General features: G+C 41.6%; 1 protein-coding gene across 2 annotated transcripts in view; it reads left to right on the plus strand.

Moving 5' to 3' along the window:
* Positions 1-558: 558 nt before the first annotated feature.
* The window catches only part of TTC1 (tetratricopeptide repeat domain 1), a 73330-nt gene continuing 47527 nt past the window's right edge, over positions 559-26361 (plus strand). The window contains exons 1-3 of one of the 2 annotated variants that reach the window (XM_030841233.3): positions 559-712; positions 20590-20803; positions 21911-22275. In XM_030841233.3, coding sequence (XP_030697093.1) covers positions 21943-22275 — 333 coding nt within the window. In that variant the 5' untranslated portion in view covers positions 559-712; positions 20590-20803; positions 21911-21942. Of the gene's footprint in view, positions 713-20589; positions 20830-21910; positions 22276-26361 lie in introns of both variants that reach the window. The other variant, XM_030841232.3, reaches the window with a different exon arrangement.

Consider the following 26361-nt stretch of genomic DNA (forward strand, 5'->3'; position numbering starts at 1 on the left):
TTTGTCTGCCACCTGCCTTAAGCCCAGGTGGCTTCAGAGAAAGGGAACCTCTCATCTGACCCTTCTGCCCCAGATTGTTGACCTCCCCACCCCTGCCTCCAGCGAGGAAGAAGCTAGGCCAGGGGGTAAAAGGGCGATGCTGTAACAAGCTCGGAGACACGGTTTCCAGAAACCAAACAGCAGCTGTTTTCATGCCTTTCCAGTCACACCAGGAAGTTTCAATTTCCTCCTCTTGCAGGCTCATAAACATTTGGCGTTCGGTTTCTGTGTTTTCTGCAACTGCCGGAAGCTACCTTCGCCATTCCGGGCGGGGGCGCAGTGCATGCCCAGGTGCGGAGGGCTGTCCTGCGGGCGCCCGGAGCGGGCGCCGCCGCCGCGTCTCCGTCTGCGCGCAGCAGAAATGAAGCCTTCCGGGGCCTCTCCTTGCCACCCAGAGCCGGCCTGCCTTCCTCTGTACGTGCAGAGACGGGGAAACAGTTCTTTAGACCGCTCCGCTGCCCCTTCCCCTGAGCTGGTGCTGGGAGTGGGGCAAGCTCGGCGCTGAGGAGGACCCGGGCGCCACCTGCCGTCCAACGCGCCTAAGCGACGGGAGTGTGAACGCACCAAGTTGCTTTGCAATTCCCTGGCCTCCCCAGGATTCAAGTCAAAGAGACGGAAGTGCACCAAACACCAAGGGAGTGGATTTACTGAACTTCTTCCCTGTACCCGACAGGTAGGTGTACATCTGAGTCCCTTTCTGGAGAGCTTTGGGACTAGTGAGGAAGGTCAGATTCAGACTGCATTTTTCTCCCTGGGCTTTACAGAGGCGTGCCAGGGACTTCACAAAACTATGGGATAAATGTGGGGCATCTCCTGGAGCGCCAGTTTTATGGGGTGAGACAAGAATTAAAACACTTTTAATATAAAACTAGAATTTTAAGATAAACAAGGGACTTGAAAGAAATTTTCCTCTCCCTATAGCCACTTGCAATTGACCTCCCCAGACATTCTGGGTTCTGCATTCACTCTCTCCTGCTGTTAGGGATTTTTTAGTGGGAAAAGCTGAGAAGCTCTAGATAAAGAAACAGGAGCTGTTGAAGAAGCAGTGGAAAGTGCAGTTAGGTAAGCCTTGACTACATGGAGGCCTCCAGGGAGAAGGTGAGGCAGGGGCATCCAGGAAGACTGCTGAGGAGGGGGAGCTGCAGCCCACCTGGAAGGATTTGGGAAGGCAAAGTGGAGGGGAAGGGAGGGGAGAGGAAGGGAGGGTATTCCTAGAGGGAGAGACAACAGAAACACAACCTAGCTGGTCCCCACTGTCAGTGGAAAAAGTGGGCGGCGTGGCTGTGGTGTTTTGGAGGCCTCTGAAAGCACAGCAGGAAATATTCTTTAAATTGATAATCTGTTGAGAGTGTGAAGACAAAGGCAACCTCATACAGTGCTAAGGGGTGATCTTAGTGCAGACATTTTGGAGGACAGCTTGGCAATATCTGAAATATTTCAAGTAAACATTCCTTCAGCAGAGCATTTGTAGGCCTCTGACCCACAGGGAGACTCTTACAAGCCCCCAGGGATGTACAAGGATGTTTACTGCAGCTTTGTCTGTAGAAGGGAAAAATGGAAATGATGCAACTGTCCATCCAGAGAAAAACGCTTAGATAGATTATGCACATCCCTGCTGTGAAATGCAATGTGGTGGTTAGCAAGAATGGGGTCCCTGGCTGTATACTGACATAGAAAACCTCTAAAATGAGGTGGACACTATGGAAAAGGCAGATTACATGACCATATATATAGTTTCATTCCATTTACATACATTTTAAAGCTGTATGTTTGAATGTATGATTCTCAGCCGGAAATGGGAATGAGAGTAGGTACTAGGGAAAAAAAGAGGAACAGAGAAGGTCTTCTCTTTTTATTTCATATATTCCCTATCTTGGCTTTTTTGTATATAGAAAATATATATATATATTCCTAAAGTACTCTAAGGTTTTTTTTTTAATTGTGGTCAAATACACATAACATAAAATTTACCGTCTTACCTATTTTTAAGTGTACAGTTCAGTGGTGTTAAATATATTTACATTTCACACTGTTGTGCACCAATCTCCAGAACTTTTTCATCTTGCAAAACTGAAACTTGGTCAACAACAGTTCATCCACCCTCCACCTCCCTGCCCCTGCCCCTGGCAACCACCATTCTACTTTCTGTTTCCATGAGTTTGACTAGTCTAGATACCTCATGTACAGTATTTGTCTTTTTGTGATTGGCTCATTTCACCTGCCATAATGTTCATTTTGTAGCATATGTCAGAGTTTCCTTTTTTTAAGGCTGAATAATACTCCTTTGTATGTATATACCACAATTTGTTTATCCATTCATTCATCGATGAACATGTGGGTTGCTTCCATCTTTTGGCTTTTGTGAATAATGCTGCTATGGACATGGGTGTATAAATACCTCTTCAAGACCCAGCTTTCAATTCTTTTACATATATATATATATCCATAAATGGAATTGCTGAATCATCTGGTAATTCTAATTTCTTGAAGAACTGCCATACTGTTTTCCATAGCAACTGCACCATTTTACATTCCCACTAACAGTGCCCAAGGGTTCCAATTTCTCCACATCTTCACCAACAGTTGTTATTTTCTGGTTTTTCTTTCTTTTTTAAATAGTAACCATCTGAATGGGTATGAGGTGATATCTCATTGTGGTTTTGATTTGCATTTTCCTAATGGTTAGTGATGCTGAGGATCTTTTCACATGCTTGTTATCCATTTGTATATCTTCTTTGGAGAAATATCTATTCAAGTCCTTTGCCCATTTTTAAATTAAATTATTTTTTATTGTTGAGTTTCAAGTAAGTTTTTTTTAATATAAATTTATTTATTTTTTAATTTACTTATTTTTGGCTGCGTTGGGTTTTTGTTGCTGTGCACGGGCTTTCTCTCTAGTTGCGGTAAGCGAGGGCTATTCTTCGTTGCGGTGCACGGGCTTCTCATGCGGTGGCTTCTCTTGTTGCAGAGCATGGGCTCTAGGAGCGCGGGCTTCAGTAGTTGCAGCACATGGGCTCAGTAGTTGTGTCTCACAGGCTCTAGAGCACAGGCTCGGTAGTTGTGGCACACAGGCTTAGTTGCTTCGTGGCATGTGGGATCTTCCCAGACCAGGGCTCGAACCCGTGTCCCCTGCATTGGCAGGCGGATTCTTAACCACTGCGCCACCAGGGAAGCCCCTCAAGTAAGTTTTTAAGTCAGTTTTATTGGGGTATAATTTATATAAAATAAAACTCACTCTTGGGGGAGATAAACTAGGAGTTTGGGATTAACATATACACACTACTATGTATAAAATAGATAACAAGGACCTACTGTATAGCACAGGGAACTATGTTCAATGCATTGTAATAACCTATAATGGAACAGAGTCTGGAAAGGAATATATATATATATATATATATATGTGTGTGTGTGTATATATGTGTGTGTATATATATATATATATATATATATATATATGAGTCACTTTGCTGTACACCTGAAGCTAACACAACATTGTAAATTAACTATACTTCAATTTTTTTTAAATGGTTTAAAAAAATTTTTTAACTCTTTTTTTAAGAGTATGGTCTGATAAATTTTGACAAACGTATGCATTCGTGTAACCAATATTAAAATCAAGATGTAGAAGATTTTCAACACTCCCCAAATTTCTCTCATGCGCCTATGCAGTCAATCTCTTCCCACTTTCAGTCCTAGAAACCACTGATCTTCCCTACAGTTTTCCCCAGTGTCATACAGATGAAATCCTCCCTGGAGGAACTAAATATGGGAAACCTGAGTCTTAGTCGCCTCATCACACCCCGTGTCTTTCTTCTTTTTTTGAATTTTATTTAATTTTTTATACAGCAGGTTGTTATTAGTTATTTATTTTATACATATTAGTGTATATATGTCAGTCCCAATCTCCCAATACATCACACCGCCACAACCCTACGCTGCTTCCCCTCCTTGGTGTCCAGACCCTGTGTCTCTCAGAGTGGGATCTTGTGAGCTGTTTGGAGGTCTTTCTAGCATCTGAAACACAAAACTTTTTCATATGTATATAACCTTCTGTATCTGGCTTTGTCCACTTAGCATTATGCTTTTCATTCATGATTTGCATGTATCAGTAATTCATTTCTTTTTTATTGATGAGTGGCATTCCATTGTATGGATAAACCACAATTTGTTTATTAATTCCCCAGTTTATGGACATTGGGTTGTTTCCAGTTTGGGGGTATTATTAATAAAACTACTGTAAACATTTGCCTACAAGTCTTTGTGTGTGAATGTATGTCTGTTTTCCTTTCTTTTGGGTAGATACCTAGCAGTGAGATTGCTGAGTTGTATGGTAACTTTATCAAAACTGCCAAACTGTTTTCCGAAATTGCTGTACCATTTGCATTCCTGCCAAGAATGTGTGAGATTTCTAGAAGCTCCACATCCTCACCAACATCTGGTATTGTTAGTCCTTTCAAATTTAGTCATTCTAGTAGGTATATAGTTTCCCTTGTGGCTTTAATTTGCATTTCCCTAATGACTAATGATATTGAACATCTTTTTTGTGTTATTTGCCCACTGTACATCTTCTTTGGTCATGTGTCCAAATCTTTTGCTCATTCTTATTGTTTTTTTAAATCTTCTTATTCATTTTTAAGAGCTCTTTATATATCTTAGGCCCAATTCTTTTAATATATATGTGCTTTGCAAATATTTTCTCCCAGTTTGTCTTGTCTTTTCATTTCCTTAACAGCGTTCATGCTTTTTATTGTTCTATAAGTAAATTTTGAATTTAAGAATCAAGCAAACCCGGCAGACAGCTCTGCATGGTTGATGAGGCTTTTGGGGAGGAAAAGTTGGTCTTTGAGCAAAGGAATGCAGAGAAAGGAAAAATTTGTCCTTCTTCATTGGGAGGACTGAATGGAAAAGAGAAAAGACAATTGCTCCAGGTTCAAGCAATGTCCAAAGCTTCATTGGCTGACTCTGCTCTGCAAGCAGAGTGAAGGTGGAGCTCCCCGACAGGATGAAATAATGACATGAATAAATGTGTAACTGCAGACAGGGGTGTTAAAAAGGCAAGATGCACAGTGCTCTGGCAGCTGAGGACCAGCCCCCTGGCCTGGTGGGGGGTGGCTTTCCTGAGGAAATGAAGCCTGAGCTAAGCTTTGAAAGGGTGGGAAAGGGAGCATTCCAGGCAGAGGGAACAGCCCATGCTCTGGCAAGAGGATGCTTTCTGAAAGGCCGGGGTTCATGGTGCTGATTGAAAGACAGACAGGGACCAGACCATGCAGGGTCTGGAGGACTTTAGGTGGGTTTTTTTGTCTTCATCCTAAGAGATTGGGATCAAAAAAGTGGGTGATGTGATCAGATGTGCATTTTGGAAAGATTAATTTGGCTGTTGAGTGGAGAATTAATTAGAGAAGAAATGGAGAATTAGTGTTCCATCAAAGTTAGTTAGTTAGTCAGTCCATCTCTCTAAAATGGCCAAAATTAAAACAACAACAACAACAACAACAAAAAACCCAGAAAGTAACATGTGATGACAATGATATGGAGAAACTGGAACCATTGTACATTGCTGGTGGGAATGTAAAATGGTACAGCCCCTATGGAAAACAGATTGGCAGTTACTCAGTAACTTAAACATAGAATGACCATTTGACCTGACAATTCCACTCCTAGGTATATACCCAAAAGAATTGAAAACAGGGACTCAAACAAAAACTTGTACATGAATGTTCATAGCAGCACTATTCACAATAGGCAAAAGGTGGAAGTAACCCAAATGTATATCAGCTGATGAATGGATAAACAAAATGTGGTATATCCATACAATGGAATATTATTCAGCCATAAAAAGGAATGAAAAGTACTAATACATGCTGCAACATGGATGAACCTTAAAAACATCATGCTAAGTGAAAGAAGCCAGATACAAAAGGCCAGATGTATGATTCCATTTATATAAAATATCTAGAGTCAGCAAATCCATAGAGACAGAAATCAGATTAGTGGTTGCCAGGGCTAGGAGAGGAGGAAATGGGGAATGACTGATAATGGGTACAGGGAGGCCTTTGGGGTGATGAAAGTGTTCTGGAACTAGATAGTGGTGATGGTTGCACAAAATTGTGAATATACTAAATGTCACTAATAGTAAATTTCATGTTATGTGTATTTTACTACAATAAAAAATTTTAGTTTGTCCTCATATCCCCTCATCTATGCAAGAAGGAAGTTGATTTCATTACATGCTTCTGGTCCTAACTTTTTAAGATGCCATAACTGCTCAGCTAGTGTACGTTGCTCTCTGACCACCCACAGGATGACTTAAGTAAAACACTGAATAGGCAATAATATTAGACCATAAAATGAGAAAGTACTCTTTTCAGTGTCTTTTAGTCCTTCCCATTACGTCAAATTGAAAGTCTGACTTTGATACTAGTAAAGCCCTAACACCCCTCTAACACTTTCTCTCAACCTCTGTCTCTCTCTCTTCCTCCCCCCTCTCTTGTTTAAGTACAGAGAAAGCACACCTCAGGCGCAGCCCTTTAGATAGGCAGCCTCAGAGCTCAATTTTAATCATATTGTTTTGTTTTCATTGTATTTACTTTTGTTGAAAACTTCTCTTTGGAGCAAGTGGCACTAGTATTTCAACTGTGCAGATTACCTAAAATTTTTCTTTTAAAATAGATTTTAGGGCTTCCCTGGTGGTGCAGTGGTTGAGAGTCCGCCTGCCGATGCAGGCGACATGGGTTCGTGCCCCGGTCCGGGAAGATCCCACATGCCGCGGAGCGGCTGGGCCCGTGAGCCATGGCCGCTGAGCCTGCGCATCCGGAGCCTGTGCTCCACAACGGGAGAGGCCACAACAGTGAGAGGCCCGCGTACCGCAAAAAAAAAAAAAAAAAAAAAAAAAAATTATTAAGTGGGGAAATTATTTTTAAATATGTATTTTATAATAATAGAGGACCACAGAAATAGCAAAAATCATGGTGTGGCTATGCTAATGACTGAAGTCTGGGAAACAGTGCAGTGTTCAATTACTGCTGCTACTTCTCAGGATCTAGAGGCCATCAAACCCGTGTAAATTATGGGCTGTGGACAAAGTTCTGGCTAAGACTCGGCTAGTACCAGCCCTCACCCATCTCCCACCCTGTCACTGTGTCACTGTGATGGAGCAAGGGGAGTGAGCCAGGGAGGCCTGTGGCTTGGAAATTAAAGCTGAGGAGACAGGAACTGGCTTCTCATCCAAGGCCCTTGAAGCTGACCTTGAGGGTAACTGGGGACTCAGCTGTGACTCCCTCACAGAAATCCTCAGCAGGGGAAGGGATGGATGAATGGTGAAAAGAATCAATCAACCTGATCAGACTCACTGCTTCTCAAACCCCACCTCATCCTCCCGAAGTGAGAGGATCTGTTAGAAACAGGTCTTCATGAGTTGTACTCACCCTGCTGGTCCCAGTTACCCTCACAAGAGGATGCTACTGGCAGAGTCCGTTCCTGTGAGAAGAGGTCATAATAGCTCTCCAGGCAGCCTCCACAAGCACTCAGACTTCTTCTCATCATTCATCCTATTCAAGGAGCCCCTCAGAGCAGGGTTTACTAAGAAGCCCCCAAATAAGTACTGTTTCTAAATCTAAGATCTAAAGGGCTGTTCATTTTAAGGTATAATAAAAGCAGCTCTCTGTGCTTTAGTTCTTAGAAAAATCTTCCTAGATAAAACATTTTGAGGCGTTTCCAATGTCCTTCAAACTGATGCCTTGAGAGCCCCAGGACTTTAGCATAGACAGCTGGGTTAAATAGCAAACCAGCTCTGTAGCTTCCTGAGGGGAGGGAGGATCTATAAGAAATGCTAAAACATCACTGGGATAAATTAGTGGACAAGTTAATTGGTCTCATTCCTGCTCTAAAAGGCAGTTCTTGATGGGGAGATTTTTTTTAGAATCCACTCTTTCCTAACATAGACCTAACTCTGTACAGTGCACGTGTTTGGTCAGAGTCAACAAAACATTGGTAATCATGGCAAAGAGTATGTTTCTTAAAGCTCTAGTTCTGCCTGTGCCTGGGAACATTCTCATACAAATGTTTCTTCTCCCTTTAAAAACAGAGTTTAAAAAAAAATAGGTATTCAAATGATGATTATGTTTTGGCTCAAAAGGTATCACAAATCAAGATATAACTTTGTACAACTCCCCAGCAGAACCCAGACAAAAGAAGAGCCTCCTTAACTGAACTCAGCTCCTAGAGTAGAAAAGTCCTGTTTACAAACTTGGAAGAGATGGGTGGTAGGAAGCTAAGGGACAAGACTGGAAGGTCAGGCATGGGAGGGGTCCTTGTTGAACCCCGGGACTGTTTGTATGTATCCATCAGCACATGGCCTCACAAGCAGCCCTGTCCTGGGACTCCCAGACACAGGAGGGGGAGACCCAAGTTCTACGCACTGATCCAGAAGGAGTGTTAAACTTTCGGTAAGAGACCTCCACCTAGAAAATAGGTCTCAATCTGTGGGTGTCTTCTGCCCTGAAGTCAGGCGAAAGAGGAGTGGAAGGTAGACAGTTGACGTTGCTTCTTGCTGTTCCTTTTTGTCCACACCAGAAAATAATTTGTTTTCTTCCTAAGTGCCTGGTGGTAAAGAGTGATTAATTCATTTGAAGCATGCAGGTGGGGTAGAACTAAAGTATGCTGAAAATAATTGAAGTTAGCCTCACAAAATCAGTGGGCACCTCACCAGAGGTGAAACTTTGAAACTAAATAATGGACCTGTTTATGAGGACTGGATAATTTGTTAAATAATCTTAATTTTGTACCCTTTAACCTACCTCCCCAAAAGTTGTCTGATTCAGAAAAATCACAAAAGAGAGTTAACAAGAGAATAAGTACATGGAACAATAAGAGATGCTCCCGTGGATTTTTTTCTTAGAACATTAATAGGCCCTACTGGGTGGTTAATCTATTTCTATGTGTTTTGGTTTGGTATTTTTTTTTTGACCGTGCCGCGTGGCTTGCGGGATCTTAGTTCCCTGACCAGGGATTGAACTCATGCCCCCTGCAGTGGGAGTGCAGTCCTAACCATTGGACTGCCAGGGAATTCCCTATGCATTTGTATTTGTAGAAAATCTGTTCATCCTCATCCCCACTAAACAAAATCTGAAGGGCAAAGTTTGACAATATACTTTTGGAGAGAATGTTGGCAAACATGTATAGTACTCCTGGGAATGGAAGTAAAGAAAACCTCTTAAGGAGGAAGACACTTCAGCCACCCCTGAGCTAAGGAATTGCAAATGCCGACTGCCTCCTTAGTAAGAGGGGGAAGGAAGAAATAGAGAGTTTAAGCACAATGAAATATTTTGATAAATTGTCCTGCCCATATACTTACATAATGAAGTCAGAGTATTAGTCACCCCAGGCGGCCATAACAACATACCACAGTCTGGGTGCCTTAAATAACAGAAACTTATTTTCTCACAGTTCCAGAGGCTGGAAGTCTAAGCTCAAGGTGTTGGCAACGTAGGTTTCTCCAACACCTCTCTCCGTGGCTTACAGATGACTGCCTTCTCACCATGTCCTGACATGGCCTTTTCTCTGGCCTACGCATCCCTGGTGTCTCTCCCTCTGCTTATAAGGTCATCAGTCTTATTGGAGTAGGACCCTACCATTATGATCTCATTTAACCTTTATTACCTCCTTATAGGCTCTATCTCCAAATATAGTCACATTGGGAGTTAGCGTTTTAATATATGAATTAGGGGGGAAACACAATTCAGTCCATTACAGTGTATGAAAATTTTCTGGAAGGCTACGCAGCAAACTGTTGCTAATATCACTTCCGGGGAGTGGTGCTGGGATTCCAATTTAGTCTTATTTCTTCTACCGACATTTTTTTCCTCCTACCTGAATTTTTTTAGTGATATTATTTTAACAGATGATGATAAGAGGATATTAATTGGAAGGGGTGCCAAATTTTAGCCTGCCCAGTACACTTACAGAGGCCCAGGCAGCCCTGAGTGTAGAGAGCCATGTGCCTCGCTTCTAGGCCCCATGGCTCGGGAAGCCTAGTTTGGAAGGCATTAGCATCCCAAGTGGTCCCCAGTCCATCAGTGCTGGGGAAAGGGATGTCCAAGGAAGGAAAGGACCAGGTGGGGAAATAGCGCCGTCCTGTTGACAAGACCATAGGCCAAGAGTACCACCCGTAGGGCCCCAGCTCTGATGGTAAAGGTCCAGCAGAGTGGCCACAGGAGCGGGGTTGAAGGGGTGTTTGGAGCGGGGTGGAAGGGGTATTCACAGCCCCCTACAACCACTCACTTCTCATCCCACATTCTTCCTGTGAAGTCAGCATTGCTGGCAGAAATAACATCTCAAGGGCTTGTGCAAGAAATCTGAGGAATAAATGAGAAGTTGCTTTCATCCCCTGAATTTATATAAACCTCCTAACTGCTTCCATGTCTGTGGTTGTTACCCACTAATTATTAGGTGTTCTGCCTCTGTCAGCATTTTCATAAACTGTTCCTTTCTGTGAGACATGATAAGCATTTAATCAAGGCTGAATTCGAGGCATGTGTACCAGAGGGAGGGGAGAAGGGTGCAGGGGGTAGGTGGGGGGTAGATGGGAATGGTGAGTGTGGTTTTGAAGCTGTGAGCCAATACGGAAGAAAGAGCACTGAACTGCGAGACACTGAAACAGAAATAGTAGCAACAGCTGCCTTTAACTCTGCACTTGAAATTGGGCCAGGCACTGCGTTAAGTTCTACGTATCGTCTGATCCTCACCAGAAAACCTTGGTGTTGCGCTTACAGAGTGAGAAGCTCAGAGACAGTCAGCCACCCGGCCAGCAAGAGCTGTGTGTCAGTGAGGGAGTTGGCTGCACCTAACAGAACACAAGTAGCAGTGGCTTGAGCAAGTCAGATTTTTTTCTGTCGTGTGAGAAGTCTGGGGGTAGGTGACCCAGGGTTAATGCGGCCGCTCCATACCATGAGGAGAGCCCCGTGTCCCTTCTAGCATTTGCCTGTACTGTCCTTCTAATGTGGACGCAATGTCTCTCTTCCAGGCAGGAAAAGGAAAGGGACACGGGCAAAAGGCACATACAGCTGACTCTGTCCCCCTTTTATCTAAGGAGATTTCCAGAAAGTCCCATCTCTGTGTGCTTCCACTGCATCAGGTGGCCATGTTTTTTGCAAGATGGCTGTTGTGTGCCTGATATTGTGCCAGCATTTACATATATTATTGTATTTACTCTTCATAATAGCCCTGTAAGGAAGGCCTTTTCAACCCCTGGGTTCTGGTTTTTTGTTTTTTTGTGTGTGGTACGCGGGCCTCTCACTGTTGTGGCCTCTCCTGTTGTGGAGCACAGGCTCCGGACGCGCAGGCTCAGCAGCCATGGCTCACGGGCCCAGCCGCTCCGAGGCATGTGGGATCTTCCCGGACCGGGGTACGAACCCGTGTCCCCTGCATCGGCAGGTGGACTCTCAACCACTGCGCCACCAGGGAAGCCCTGGGTTCTAGTTTTATCCCTGCTATTACATAGCTAAGCAATCCTAAATAATCACTTTCTCTCTCTGGCCCCCAGTTTTCTCATCTGCTTTATGAAGGACTAGACTAGAGAAGGAGTTCTTAACTTAAGGTCTACAGAACCTTGTCGGGACCATGGATAAAATTCAGGGAGAAGGGTTGTGAATTTGGATGGGGAAAACTATTTCATTCCTATTTTCCCTAACCTCTACTTGAAATTTAGCATTTCCTTCTATTATGACTGTAGGCAACAGACCACAGTAATATTAGGAGAATCTGTGACTTTTTCACCAAAAGAAATCACAGATATTTTAGAGCATATTATAGTTGCATATTATAGTTGTTTCAGACATGTTAAGTTATCATTTATGTTTATCACTACCTCAAAATTATGGTAGTTATTAGACCTGCCATATTTAATGTGTTAATAAAGAGACATACATTTATATAGATCTACCTTACAAATTTTTTCTCATATTTTAGTAACTATATTTCAAAATAATTTATTTTCTTCATAATCCTGTATATTTTGCTTTATGCCTTTAAAAACATTTTCTAAGAAGGGGTCCATAGCCTTCAGCAGACTACCAAGGAGTACATGGAACAAATGAGACAAAGCTTCTGAAATATGAGATCTCTTTGTCCCTCTGGCTGTAAATGAAACTATGCCACTAGCTATCATGGTCATCCTGAACAAGACCCTTCAGCTCTCCATTTCCTTAGTTTTCTCTTCTGTAAGATGAGAATAATACTTGCCTTATCTAATTAAGAACTGCTAGGAGAACCAGAGAAATCTGCACGTGAGCACACACAGATGCAGAGCTTATGCCTTTTCAATTATGCACAGTCAACTTCTGAAGTACTAAGTAAATGATAAGGGTTATTAAATTATCCAACCTTAGACCTATTTCCCAGAGATGCTGGTGTTTTTCTATCACTTCTAGACAAGTGTCCTGAGACAGCCATATATTTTCCTAGTGCCAGAGAGGGATTGAACTAGTATAAAATTCAATAATAAAGGGGAAATTGCACCTTAAATGCACTCGGATGGAACTACTTATGAACACAAGGAGATAAAATGAGATTTCTCCAATGGGTCATATAACTCCATACCTTAGGCTCTGAAAAACTTAAGCCAATGTACCATGGTTAAAAGAAAAAATCATAGATCAGCCAGTCATTTCCTCTGTAATCTCTAAATACAGGGATAATTGGACAAATGACAGGAAAATTGAGAAAGTTGGTTTGTTTCATAATCTGTGCCTTTAAAATACCTGTGAATATTTATCAAATATTTATTCATCCAAGAAATCTGCTGAGGTGACCATAATTAATGTTTTTTTGTTTGCGGTACGCGGGCCTCTCACTGTTGTGGCCTCTCCCGCCGCGGAGCACAGGCTCCGGACGCGCAGGCTCAGCGACCATGGCTCACGGGCCCAGCTGCTCCACGGCATGTGGGATCTTCCCGGACCGGGGCACGAACCCGTGTCCCCTGCTGCATCGGCAGGCGGACTCTCAACCACTGCGCCACCAGGGAAGCCCCCATAATTAATGTTTTAAATAGCAAAGTAAATATCTACAAATATCTTAACTTGCTAAATCATATTTTAGGAATGACCTCAAATTATGTTTGGGGTGTTACTTAGTGCTTTCACAGTCTTAAACTCAAAGACACAGGATACTGGGAGGTAGTCAGCTTGGCCAAGGAAGATGGTTCCTAAACAAGCTGGTATTTTGATTGGTTTCCCCAAGGATTCATGGAAATACTTTGGGATGTTTTTGTCGCAGAGGATGTCTGGTTTGCACAATGGAAGCTGCCCTTTTTTTCTGGCTTTGAGAAAATGTCAGTCTGATTCTGGTGTCTGAGCCTCATAGAGAAGAACCCAGCTAAAAGTTAGGATTAGGGGAAATTTTTATGCTACTAAAAACGAAAAAGAAAAGCCTACTTTTATATATATATATATATAAATAAAAACAGAGAATAAACCCTGGTTTTCTCATGATCCTAGTGAGAGAGCATTCATTCATTCATTCATTTACTCATTCATTTGTTTACGAGTGTTCCTTGACCGCTTACATTTTGCAAGGCACTGTGCCAAGCACAACTGATGTGGACTTTGCCCTCCTGACACTTAAGACTAATGTCATTAACATTAAAAATTTTAAGAGACAGGCTCTATTCTAGTATTTTACTTATGTTAATTCATTTATGCTTCCCAATCACCCTAGAAGGAAAATACTGTTACCCCATGTTACATTATAGATAAGGAATGGGGAGTTATATTATAGATAATGTTACATTATAGATAAGGAATGGGGAGTTTATTAAAGTTAAGGAGCTTGTCCAAGTTTACAGGACTAGTCGGGGGCTGAGCTGGGATTCAGTCTCAGCCAGTCTGATGCCACAATCCGTGCTCTAAAACAGCAATTGGCAAACTACAGTCACTGATGAAGTCCAGCCCAATGTCTGCTTTTGTAAATAAAGTTTTATTGGAACACACATGTTCTCATTCATTTACATGGTGTCTTTGGCAGCTTTCAGGTGATAATAGCAGTCTAGTAGTTGCAGCAGAGACCACATGGCCCACAGGCCCTAAAATATTTACTACCTGTCCCTTTCCAGGAAAAGTTTGCCAACTCTTGCTCTAAAACTGCTATGCTTTATCTGTAGCAGAAAAGACAAGAAGGAAGTAAAATAATTGAAAATAATTTTTTAACGTGCCATGATTCATGAAATGGAGCCCTGTGAAAGAGAATCACTGGAGTGGTGGGGTGTGGTTAGAGGCATCCTCTTTAAAATGTGAGCCCCCGGAGAGGGGACCTCCAAGCTGAGATCTGAAACCTGGGACAGAGCTTCTTGCTGTGGAATTTGTAGGTTATTTAGCTCCCCCAATATCGACTGGCTCTGCTTTGACCTGAACAAAGGATGACAAAGAAACCAGTCTCCTTTCTAGAGTGAAAAGATTTCCTCCCCCTTTAAATGGGAGCCTGGGAGGATTCAGTGAGGGGAATGACAGATGAAAATGTTCAGCACAGTGCCTGACAACCAGTTGGCACTCAGCAAACAATCCCTTCTTCCCTCTGACTCCCGTCCTTGACACCTGCTGGACCAAAATTGGCCTGCTGCCTGAACTTGCAAAGGTTTATACATCCTGAACACAATGCTTTATGCTTAAAATGGGCATTGACATTTAATATAGTAAAGTGAGGGTTGGAAGTATGTGTCCTAACTCAGAATAAATTGTTTGGTCCAGCGGATGAGTCCCAGGGGAAAAAAATGTCCTAGCTCAGTCATTCCATTTGTGGTTGGGGCACGAATTCCCTTTCTTGATCCAAATGACAGAGATTGAGGGCAGAGGGGGGTTGGGCAGTAGGGCAAGTGAGTGCAGGATGCTTGCCTTGGCAGTCTTCTGCATGACTCCCTCCAAGACTGTCAGACTCCATTTTATATGGTACCTTCATCCATCCACTACCAGCATTAAAGGCCTCATCTTTAACCAGGCTCTGAGCCATTAGCTTGACAATGAAAAACTGCTGAGTTTTCCTGCCAAGTATATATCCATATTTTTTATAGATATAAATCACCTTCAAAGCCACTTCTCCTTTAACAGTTAAGGTGACTATATCTGCCCACCCCTTTTGTTCTTTAGAAAAGCACAGACTTTGTGGTTAGACCCAGCTTTATGTCCTTGTTCTGTTCGACTAGCTGTGTGACCTTGGGGAAAACTTTTAACCTCTCTGAGCGTCAGTCTTATCATTTGTAATAATAATACCTTTCAATGTCATCCATTTATACAATATTTGAGTTTCTATTGTGCAGCAGGCATTGTGCTGGGCTGTGTGGATTTCACAGCAAAGAAGACAGACGAGCTCAATCCTTGTGGCTCTTACAGTCTAGTAGAAGGAGTTATTATAATCAAGTAAATAAATACTCAAGATTGTTACAGATGTGATAAATGGTATGAAGGAGACCGGGTGATGTAATAGAGTGAGCTACTTAAGTGATATTTAGGCAAGACCTGCAGAATGAGAATGAGCAAACCATGGGAAGAGCTGTTAATGGCATCAGGCAGGGGGAAAGTGGAACAGAAAGGTCTTGAGATGGGGAAAATATTGTGTTTTAGGAAGGAAGAGAGTAGTCAGCACCCAAGAGGGACAGTGGTACAAGATGAGGTCAGAGAGGTAGGTAGAGATCAGCTTACATGGGCCTTATGGGTCGTGACAAGGAATTTTAGATTTTATTCTAATCAGACTGAGAAGCCAGTGAAAATGGTTAAGACTTGAACAGGACTCGTGTGTTTAAAAGATCAGTCTGGTTACTACTGCATGGTGATGGGATCATAGGAAGAAAGGGTGAAAGTAGGGAGGCCAGGGTTGTTGTAAGGATTACGTACAATTACAAATGTAAAATAATGCGCACACCCCCTGACACACCTAAGTTCTCTATGAATGTTAGTTAGCTGTTTTTCTGGAAGATCTAAGCCTCTCTTATCTGGTACTGTAGACATTAGCTTCATGTGGCTGTTGAGCATTTGAAATGTGACTAGTGCAACCATATTAATGGTTTTATTTCATATTAATTAAATTTAAATTAAAAAACTAGTATTTGACTCAGTCATTTGGCAAGTATTTTTGAAAATTTTGGATATATGAATCTATTTTTTTAACTGTAAATTTTATGAAATCTGAGTACAGATTCAAATTTTTTTTTAAATTTATTTATTTATTTATTTTGGCTGCGTTGGCTCTCCGTTGCTGTGTGCGGGCTTTTCTCTAGTTGCGGTGAGCGGGGGCTACTCTTTGTTGCAGTGTGCGGGCTTCTCATTGCCGTGGCTTCTCCAGTTGTGGAGCACAGGCTCTAGGCATGCAGGCTTCAGTAGTTGTGGCACGTGGGCTCAGTAGTTGTGGCTCGCAGGCTTACTTGCTATGCAGCACGTGGGATCTTCCCGGACCAGGGCTTGAACCCGTGTCCCTTGCATTAGCAGGCAGATTCTTAACCACTGCACCACCAAGGAAGCACCCTGCTAGAACTTTAAAAATTGCATACATTACCGAATCCAAGCTTGTACTGCTCACCACACGACAGACCAATAAATTGAGAGACGAGGGGCAAGGAATAGCGACTTTATTCAGAAAGCCAGCAGACCAAAAAGATGGTGGCCTAGTGTCCCAAAGAACCATCTTACCTGAGTTAGAATTCAGGCTTCTTTCATACTAAAAGGGGAGGGTTGTGGCTAGTTGTTGCAAACTTCTTATGCCAGAAATCCTTTATTCTTGCAGCTGTCCACATAGATGTGGTCACAATGTTCCTATAAACCTCCAACAAGCCAAATGTTATTCTCTGTTCTGCAACTTTTTAATGGGAAAGTGTTATACCTTTAAAGGTCAGAGCCTTGAGAACGAGCTGTTTGGTCTATTGCAGGCTATAGGCAACATTCTTTTACAAAGGTACAGAGCCAGCATGACTAAGCACAGGCGACAGAGCACAAGGGTTAGAGCTAAAGGAATAGATCTAACATGGGGTCAGGTTTGTTCTTCTCTGTTACACATACATGTCTCACATCTATTACTATTGGACATGCTGATCACAGGGAAACAAAAATCTAGAAATTTAAATGCACAGGATGTTAACTCTTGATTATGTCTCCTATCAAGAAATCTCAATTTGAAAATTAGAACTGGAAAAAAAAAAGCCATAGCATCCCTTGGAAACACTATAAGAATACAGGATCTACCTGTTAATTATATATTTTTATATACATCCCTGACTATTCCTGGATATTGGACCCTGCTTTAGCAAATTCAAGCACCCCAGCTCTGGGAGAAGGAGCCCAGGACTTAGAGGATACCAGAGTGTAAATCTTTGTCCCCAAAGCTGGGCTCAGTAGCCTTGTGGTATTAATATATTCACATTGAGCACAAAAAGGACTGAATCAGTGTAGCATAGACTTAAATCTCTAGCTCCAGGGAGCACAGATGCACAGAGCCTCCTAAAGTTTTAGTACAGTGTGTACATAATAAGTCACTGGGAGAGGCAGGAGTGATTTCCATCTCTGCCTGCAGATTCTCCACAAAGCAATTAAAATAAATTGCTTTAATTTAAAATACAGTTAAAGTTTGAGCTGGGGTCTGTACAACGTGTTTTAGGTTCGTTATCCCATTTAAGCTTCATGAAACTTTCCGAGGTAGGTGTTAAGGTTTAGTGACTTGTCCAAAATTATATCACACAGCTGCTAAGAGGCAGAGCAGGGATTCAAACCCAGGCAGTCTGACACTAGAACTTACACTCTTAACCACCATACTGGGCAACAATCCCGTTGCCATGCCAGTGACCCAGAGGAGCACCCTTGAGTATAAGACTCCTTCTCTAATATCTTCCATCACTTCTACCCATTGCTGAGACTTGCTTACCCCCTTCCTAGTCCCTGCTCTGCTCCCAGCCCAGAGCTAGCTGGCCCAGACCAAGTGGGCAACTCCTTATGATTGAGAGATGGGCATGTGCCACTAAGAAACCACCCAGCTGCTCCCCCCCAGGGAGAAAAGCAAAGAGTAAATGATTATTTTACTACTCTCCAGATTTATTGCTGTACCCACCACAGGGTCTAGTATGCTGCCTAGCATTCATTCATTCATTATTTATTCATCCATGTTCAGCTTCCATTCTTTCAACAAACTTAGGTGCTCAGTCCCTTGTCTGGGGGGGTGTGAATGAAAACTTCACACATATTATCACTATTAATAATATTATTGGTTATCATTAGTAACACAAGTAATAATTAAATTACTATTAGTAATTGGTCATAATAGTGGTAATACTATAATACCTTCGTTAATAATAATGATTACAATAACAGCAAATATTTATTGGGCACTTGCCACGCTAAGTGCTATTAATATTAAAGTATTTTTTCTATCTTAAGCCCTTTACTTTCTGTGTTTAATTCTTACAACAGTGGTATAAGGAAGTTCCAGAAGTCTCAAAATCTTCTTATGCAACCCATCAGAGCACTGAGTTACTCAGTGTTTTGGCCATAAATTCCTGAAAGAGGTTCATTCACCCATGTGATAACAGGATGTTCACTGACCCCTTACAACTGTAAACAAGACAGACATGGTCTTTGCGCTGGGAAAATAACAGAACTGCCCTCTAGATGAAAAACATTTCTTTTCCTTTTACAGAGGGGTTGTAAGCACAAAGAGACAAAATCTCCATGGTTCCCAGAATTGACTGGTGGGCTTGCATGTCTAAAAATGTTTCTTGCTTTGTGCTCTCTACCTCAGCAACATCCGACTGCTTATCATTCCCCAGAATGCTCCTAATATTTTCAAGATGTCCTTCAGCCTCTCCAGTTTTTGTCCTCTTAATGAATTATTCCTCTTTCAACAGACTAACTCAAATATCTTATTAGTGAAGATCTACCAAATTGGTCCAACTGGATGTTTGTTCTTCTTGATGTTAAAAGAAAAGAATGGATTGCTTCTTCCTTTACGCTCAGTAGTGCCTTTATCCCCCCCTTCCCCTCCCCCACTAGCCTGTGCATTCCTTGGGATGGGGGAGGGCAGGGACTGTTTCTTATTAGGTTTCTGGTACACAGCTATTGTCACAAGCCCTGTCACATATTATTATTGTCTCTCACATTAATTAAATATTATGTGCCAAGTCCTGTGGGTCCTTGTCTTCTAGATTATATCATTTCTTTCTGCCAAAAAACTAAAGAGGGAGGAACCATTGTTACCCATCCCAATTTTTACGTATGAGGTAAATTTATATATTAAGCTTAGAAGCATTAAGTAATTTGTCCCAGTGTCACACAGCTAGTCAAGTGGCAGAGCCAGAATTAGAAATCAAATAATCAAATAATCCATCTAAAGCATTTTTCACAGCATGTAGCACCTAGTAAGCACATAATCAATCAAGGTTAGCTACTAGAATTATTGTCCAAAGTTGGACAGCTAGTAAAGAAGGTGACATTGTAATGCATTTATTTAACTTATATACTTATTTAGTTTGCTCTGAAATTTATAGCCTTTCTATCACACCAGAATTTATTAACAGGATTTCTTGAAGATCATAAGACCAAACCACTTACCTTTTTATAGTTCTTGCTGTATTTAGAAAATTAAGAAATATTAAAAGGTTTCCAAAATTCTGATATATTTTTAATGTTTACTTTCAGTATATTAAAGCTTTTCATTTACACAAAAATATAACTGTATGCATAACCTCATTTAGACATAAATTGAAGAAATAAATTTGATATCCTTCTGGAAAAAGTCCCTCCCAGCTATCTCTGCAATAGATTCTGTGAATTATAGAAAACTAACTAATACCCTGCTGTTCTTGCTGGTAACATGTCTGGCTACCTTAAGGGATATCTCAATTCTGTATTCCTAGTGGGCAATGCTTGGGGTCTAATAAACATTTAGTAAACATTTCTTGAATGAATGTATAGGCCAACAGTTCACTTCTGGTTCCAGGACCACTTAACACTCTCGAATATTATTGAGGACCACAAAAAGCTTTTGTTTATGTGAGTTATACCTATCAATATTTACTAGTAGAAATGAAAACATTCTTATGTTAATTTGTCCATTAAGATAACAATACACCCATTATATGCAACATAAATAACCTTTTTATAGATACTGTGTTTTCCAAAACAAAAAAATATATATAGTGAGAAGAGTGGCATTGTTTTACAGTTTTGCTAACCTCTGCCTTAATAGAAGACATCTGGAGTCTCATCACTCCTTCTGCGTTCAGTTCATTGCACTATCACAGGACACATAACCTTTAGAAAAATCCATTGTACGTTCATGAAAGAAGGAGTATGGAAAAAGGAGATAACAACTTAGTATTATTGTCAACACTGTTTTTATCTAGCGGTAGACCCCTTGAAAGACACACTTTGAGAAACATAAGAGGGAAAACTTTATTTCTGGACAAGGTTCATGCTTCAGGTTCATGCTACTATACACAGCATAGCTGACATGAAAGAGGTCGTAACGGAGGTGTAAAAGGAACATCATAGAAACAGCCTTTCGCTTTTCCTTTTTTTCCTGCAGTGCGTAGTAGCGCGGACTCTTGCCGTAACCCAAGACGGTAACCGTCGCTCATATTTAAGCCCGGACAATGACGTCACACAGCGACAGCAACGCCCTGTCACCCTGAGGTTTTACTACATTTCCCAGGATGCTTTGCCAACAGCGACGCTATTGGTCAGCGCCGACGGAAGAGCATCTGACTGAGCGGAAGTAGAGGATCTCAGAGGCGAAGAAGGTGAGGACGAGAGGAGCTGTGAAGCTGTGAGTAGCCCCACAGGTCTCTTTTCTTAGCGGTGAGGGACACAGCTACGGGACGAACCTTTGAGAAGGAAGGGTGGGGTGGCCCTATGGGGGCCTGAGGCCCCCACAACTCTGAGGCCTCAAACCCCTGTGTTTTTCCACTAGACCTGGGAGCGGGGAGAAACAAAACGTTGCTGTGGAGGCAAAGTCTCCGTAATAAAATCGTGCTGTTTTAAGTTTTCTTGGGACGAGCTGGAGCGAATTCGGGTTCTTGTCGCAACACAAGGGTCGTTGGCGTGATTTTACTGCGACCGGAGGGGCGGCGGTGCTGACGATCTGACTCAGCTTCTACAGCACTCGTTCTCAATTGGCTGCACGTGAGAATCACCTCGGATGCCTTTTTAAAGATACAGGTGCCCTGGCTCCACGCCAGAGCAACAAATCAGAATCTGGAATATAAGATCTGGGCAGCAGAACTTGCTAAAGCGTCCCAGGTGTTAACGTTGTGCAGCCAGGGTTGAGAGCCACGCTTTTCGTGGCTGATTCTGACCCCCTCGGGAATGCTGATTAGGGCCACCTGAGCCAGGGCCTCCCACTATAACCTGCGTTGGCTCTACCACACGCATGTGGGGGAAGTTGATGATGATTCTTTTGGCACGGATTGTATTTTTAGCTCCAACAGAAACTTATTTTTGAGCTTCGTGTGGTGGTGCTGGAAAGACAGGCCGTGGTTCCTTATTTATGATCTGGCTATTCGTTCTGAATAAAAATTATTAGAGACGCTTCATTTTTCTTGCCATTGTTTTCGCTTCTGCCTATTTTTTGCTACCCCGACAAACTGAGAGCAGTGGAAAGTGGAAGAACCACATTAAAATCGGTGTCTCGTTGCTTATAAGAAGTTCTGAAAAGGGAATCAGTTAAAATTACATTTGGCATTATTTATGGGCGTATGATGCCCTTTATATATGAATATATAAATGCATTAGTTCCAGTGAAAGGAAGTTAGGGTGTGATTTGGGCTTTGATGCAGAAGTTTGTTTAGGTGTGATAGGTAGGATTTGATAGATAGATACCATTACCTAACATGTTTTCTCTTTCCCAGAGTTTCAGCTTCACCTCCCTCACTGATTCAGCATGGGGGAGAAGTCAGAAAACTGTAGGGTTCCAGAGGATCTGTTCAATGGTTTGAAAGTAACAGAGCTCCAGGAAGCAGAGCGTGTTGACCCTCCAGTGTCTAATGCCAAAGATCACCATTCCCAGAGCAAGCTGCTTAGCGATGTTGAGGCCCATCCCCAGGAGGACCAAGAAGAAGAGGAGTGCTTTCATGATGCAAGTGCCTCATTTGAGAAGGAAGAGCCAGGAGTGGGCAAGGTTGAGAACAAACCTGATAATGATGTGAATTCTTCTGAACTAGATGAAGAATACCTAATGGAACTGGAAAAAAACATGCCAGATGAAGAGAAAAAGGTAAGTGTTTTGTTTATTGTGCATGATCTGTCATGTAAACTGCTTTTTAAAGTGAATAAATATGACTGATGCTCTATCATAGACTGCTTCATTTGTGGTAAAGAGTGACTTGCCCATCTGTATGTTTGTTGTTTTAGTAGTGATGGATCTGAGATAAATCAGTGGCATGGTGGGGCAGCATTGAGTGTGTCTGCATAGCAAAGAAATTGCCTTTTTTTCCTGTGAACTTTGAGTTCTTACGTTCATCTTGTGTAATTGTTTCTAACATATATATATATATATATATATATATATATATATATACCTTTTAGCTTTTTTTAATGATCTATGGTTGGCTGCTGAAATTCCTGTAATGGCTATTTTTTTGGTCAGACTTTATAGAATTATGGTATGCTGCTTGTTTATGCTAATCCATTGTTAGCAAAAAGACTGCCTGGATTTCCTGGTGGTAATGATTTGGCTACAGAGAGCAGTGACTGGGACCTGTGTCATTTACAGTTCGTTCTTGAGGAACAGAATTGTGTGTGATGGTAGCTGTCATTTGTTAAACACCAGAAATGTGCCAGCCACTGAGCTTAAAATGTTACTTGTGTTTTAATCTTCACAACATGCCTATGACATATACTGTTAACAACCTATAAGAGAACAGCTTAGAGTAGTACAGTAACTTGCCTGAAATCACATACCTAATAAATAGCAGAACTGATTCTCAAACCCAGATCTCCTTGATTCCAAAGCCAAAATACGTAGAACTTAATAACAAAAACAGCTGTCTTCCTACAAAGCAGATGTCCTAATAAAATGCATACTTTCCTGCTACTTTGCCCTGGGCTTAGTAACTGAGCAAGCCTTCACTTTGGGAAGGAGAGGCTTAGTGTCCTCCACATATCCTTCCTTCTGATCCCGTAAGCAAGGTCGCATGAAGAGTTACTGTAATATCTGAGTTTGCAAAGAACGTGAATGAGATTTGTGGCTTATGCCTCTGAAGAGCTCACTCAGTGAACAGGTTATGATGGATTGGTGCTGGACTGAGATGGTAAATGTGCAGTGTAAGAATGGGAGTGGGGAGGTAGTGGAAGGTGAGGAAAACCATCTTGTCTGTGTCCTTCCTTAGGCACTCTTCATGATCAAATCTGTTGGTTTTAACATGCATATGTTAGCTTTTGTGTTAGTGTGTGCTACCAGAAGAGAAGGATAAAGGGCAGAAATGAGCCCAGTTCATGAACGACCTCACCAGAAATGGCTCGGAAAATTAAATCAAGTACCGTACAGTAACATCAGGGCAATGATTTTCCAGAAAGTGAGTGTTTGGTTCAGCTTTCACATCACTGGTGCAGGCTTTTTAGAAACATTGACAAAACTTCTATGTTAAAATGTTAGCAATGCTTTTCTAATACTTTAATATATTTTGCCCTGATATAGAGGATTGCCATCGGTTTGACAGTTGAGTGGTTTGCCTCAAAATGTTACATACTCTGCTCTCCATTCCCATTATAAAAATTAAGGTATAATTTACATGTTGTGAAATTGTTTAAGCTCTGATGTGTACAGCTCAGTGAGTTTTTTGTTTATTTTTTTTTTTTTTGCGGGGTGGCGCTGCGTTGGGTCTTTTGTGACTGCGTGCAGGCTTTCTCTAGTTGCAGTGAGTGGGAGCTACTCTTCGTTGCGGTGCGCAGGCTTCTCTTGTTGCGGAGCACGGGTTCTAGGCGCGCAGGCTCAGTAGTTGTGGCACATGGACTTAGTTGCTCCGTGGCATGTGGGATCTTCCCAGACCAGGGCTCGAACTCATGTCCTCTGCATTGGCAGGCGGATTCTTAACCACTATGCCACCAGGGAAGTCCCGCTCAGTGAGTTTTGACAACTGTGTACACCTGGGTAACTCACCCCAATTGTAGTACTAGCTATTTTTATGCTGCTTTAATAAATATCTTTGTGAAATTAATATTAGGAAACCAGCGAAACAGATGAAGAAATGTCTCTTTGCTGCACATAAGGTTTGGTTTTATGGGTCATTGGGAAAAGGATATGTTTAAGCTTGATTCTTTTAAAGTAGACAAAGTTCAGATAATTCAACAACAAAAATAAACACAAATGGCCACAAAATGTGCAGACTTTCAGCCTCACTAATAATTTTTAAATGCAAATTAAAACATGTCTCATCTCTCAGATCAGAACATTGATCTGATGTTGACAAGAAGAGGAGGTAGGAATTCATGTACTGATATTGGGAGTTTGGATTGCTACATCATTTCTATGGGGTACAGATATCAAATTTTTATATGAACATTTCTCTAGATCAGGGCTACCAGTGGAACCTTTTGCAATGATGGGAGTGTTCTGTATCTACACTGTCCAGTAATGGTAGCCACCGGCCATTGGCTGCCACATTTTAAGTCATCTGGCTGTTGAGCAGTTGAAATGTAGCTAGTACAGCTGATAAAATGAATTTTTAAATTTTTTATTTCAGTTAATTTAAGTGGTCACACGTGCCTAGTGAGTACCATATTAGACAGTACAGCTTTAAACCTGATTCTCTTCTAGTCACTTATTTTAAGGAAGTTATTAAAAATATGTATAGGTGTATATATAAAGATACATTGCAGGATCATTCATAATTTTAGAAATTTTAGAAAACTAGAACTAATGTTGAACAGAGGGTATTACTTTAAACATTTTTGGCATATTTATGTGGTAGTGTACAATGTAGTCATTAAAGAGATAAATATTAGTATTGGCATGGAGTAATGCCTGAATGTTAAATGTCTTAATAAGCAGGTGTGATAATATGATTTATAATAAACATGTATTTGGTGTTTGTCCAGTTCCTGGCACAGAGTTCCTAAAACCTGTGGGATTTCCTAGGTGGAAAGAGATAAAGGTTCATTTTGTTACTCATAACAAGCCTCTTTCAACCACACCTGAGTTAATGTTAATGCGATGACTTTTGGAAAGCCCCTAAGGATGAGGTCTAGTTGTCAGAGTTTGGAGCTCTCAGCCTCACCCCACTCCATCCCCATCTCTGGGGAAGGGAGAGGGGCTGAAGGTTGAGTTAATCACTAATGACCAGTAATCACTAATGACCAGTGATTAATCAATCATGCTTACTTAATGAAGCCTCCATAAAAAACCCAAAGGATTGGGTTCAGAGAGCTTCGTAGTTGGTGAACACATATAGGTGGTGGGAGGGTGCACATCCATAGGGCATGGAGGCTCAGTGCCCCTTCCCACATACCTTGCCTTATACATCTCTTCCATCTGACTGTTCCTGAGTTATATCCTTTATAGTAAAGTGGTAACCTAATAAGTAAACTGCTTTCCTGAGTTCTGTGAGCCCCTCTAGCAAATTAATTGAACCTGAGGAGGTGGTCGTGGAAGCCGCCAACTTATAGCCCATGGGTCAAAAGCAGAGGTGACTGCAACAACATGGATGGACTTGGAGGGCATTAGGCTAAGTGAAAGAAGTCAGACAAAGACAAATACTGTATGATATCACTTATATGTGGCATCTAAAAAGTAAAACAAACTAGTGAATATAACAAAAAAGAAACAGACTCACAGATACAGGAAACAAATTAGTGGTTACCATTGGGGAGGGGAAGGAGGGAGGAGCAAGATAGGAGTAGTGGATTAAGAGGTCCAAATTACTATATGCAAAATAAATAAGCTACGGGGATATGTTGTGCAACACAGGGAATATAGGCAAAATTTTATAATAATTATAAATGGGGTATAATCTTAAAAACTTGTGGATAACTATGTTGTACACCTTTTATGTAACATATAATATTGTACACCTTTTATGTAACATATAATATTGTACATCAACTACAGGAAAAAAAGAAAAAATATATAAACAGACCAAAAAAAGTAGAAATGACAGCCTGGACTTGCAGTTGGTATCTGAAGTGAGGATGGAGCCAGTCTTGTGGAACTCAGTGCTTAACCTGTGGGGTCTGACCCTATCTCTAGGCAGATAGTGTCAGAATTGAGTTAAAGTGTAGGACATTGGCTGGAGTCCACTGCAGAGCTGGAGTTGCTTGGTGTGGGGGAGAAACTCCTACACATTTGGTCACAGAAGTGTTCAGA

This window comes from Globicephala melas, chromosome 3, assembly GCF_963455315.2.
Source record: "Globicephala melas chromosome 3, mGloMel1.2, whole genome shotgun sequence".
NCBI classification, from domain to species: domain Eukaryota; kingdom Metazoa; phylum Chordata; class Mammalia; order Artiodactyla; family Delphinidae; genus Globicephala; species Globicephala melas.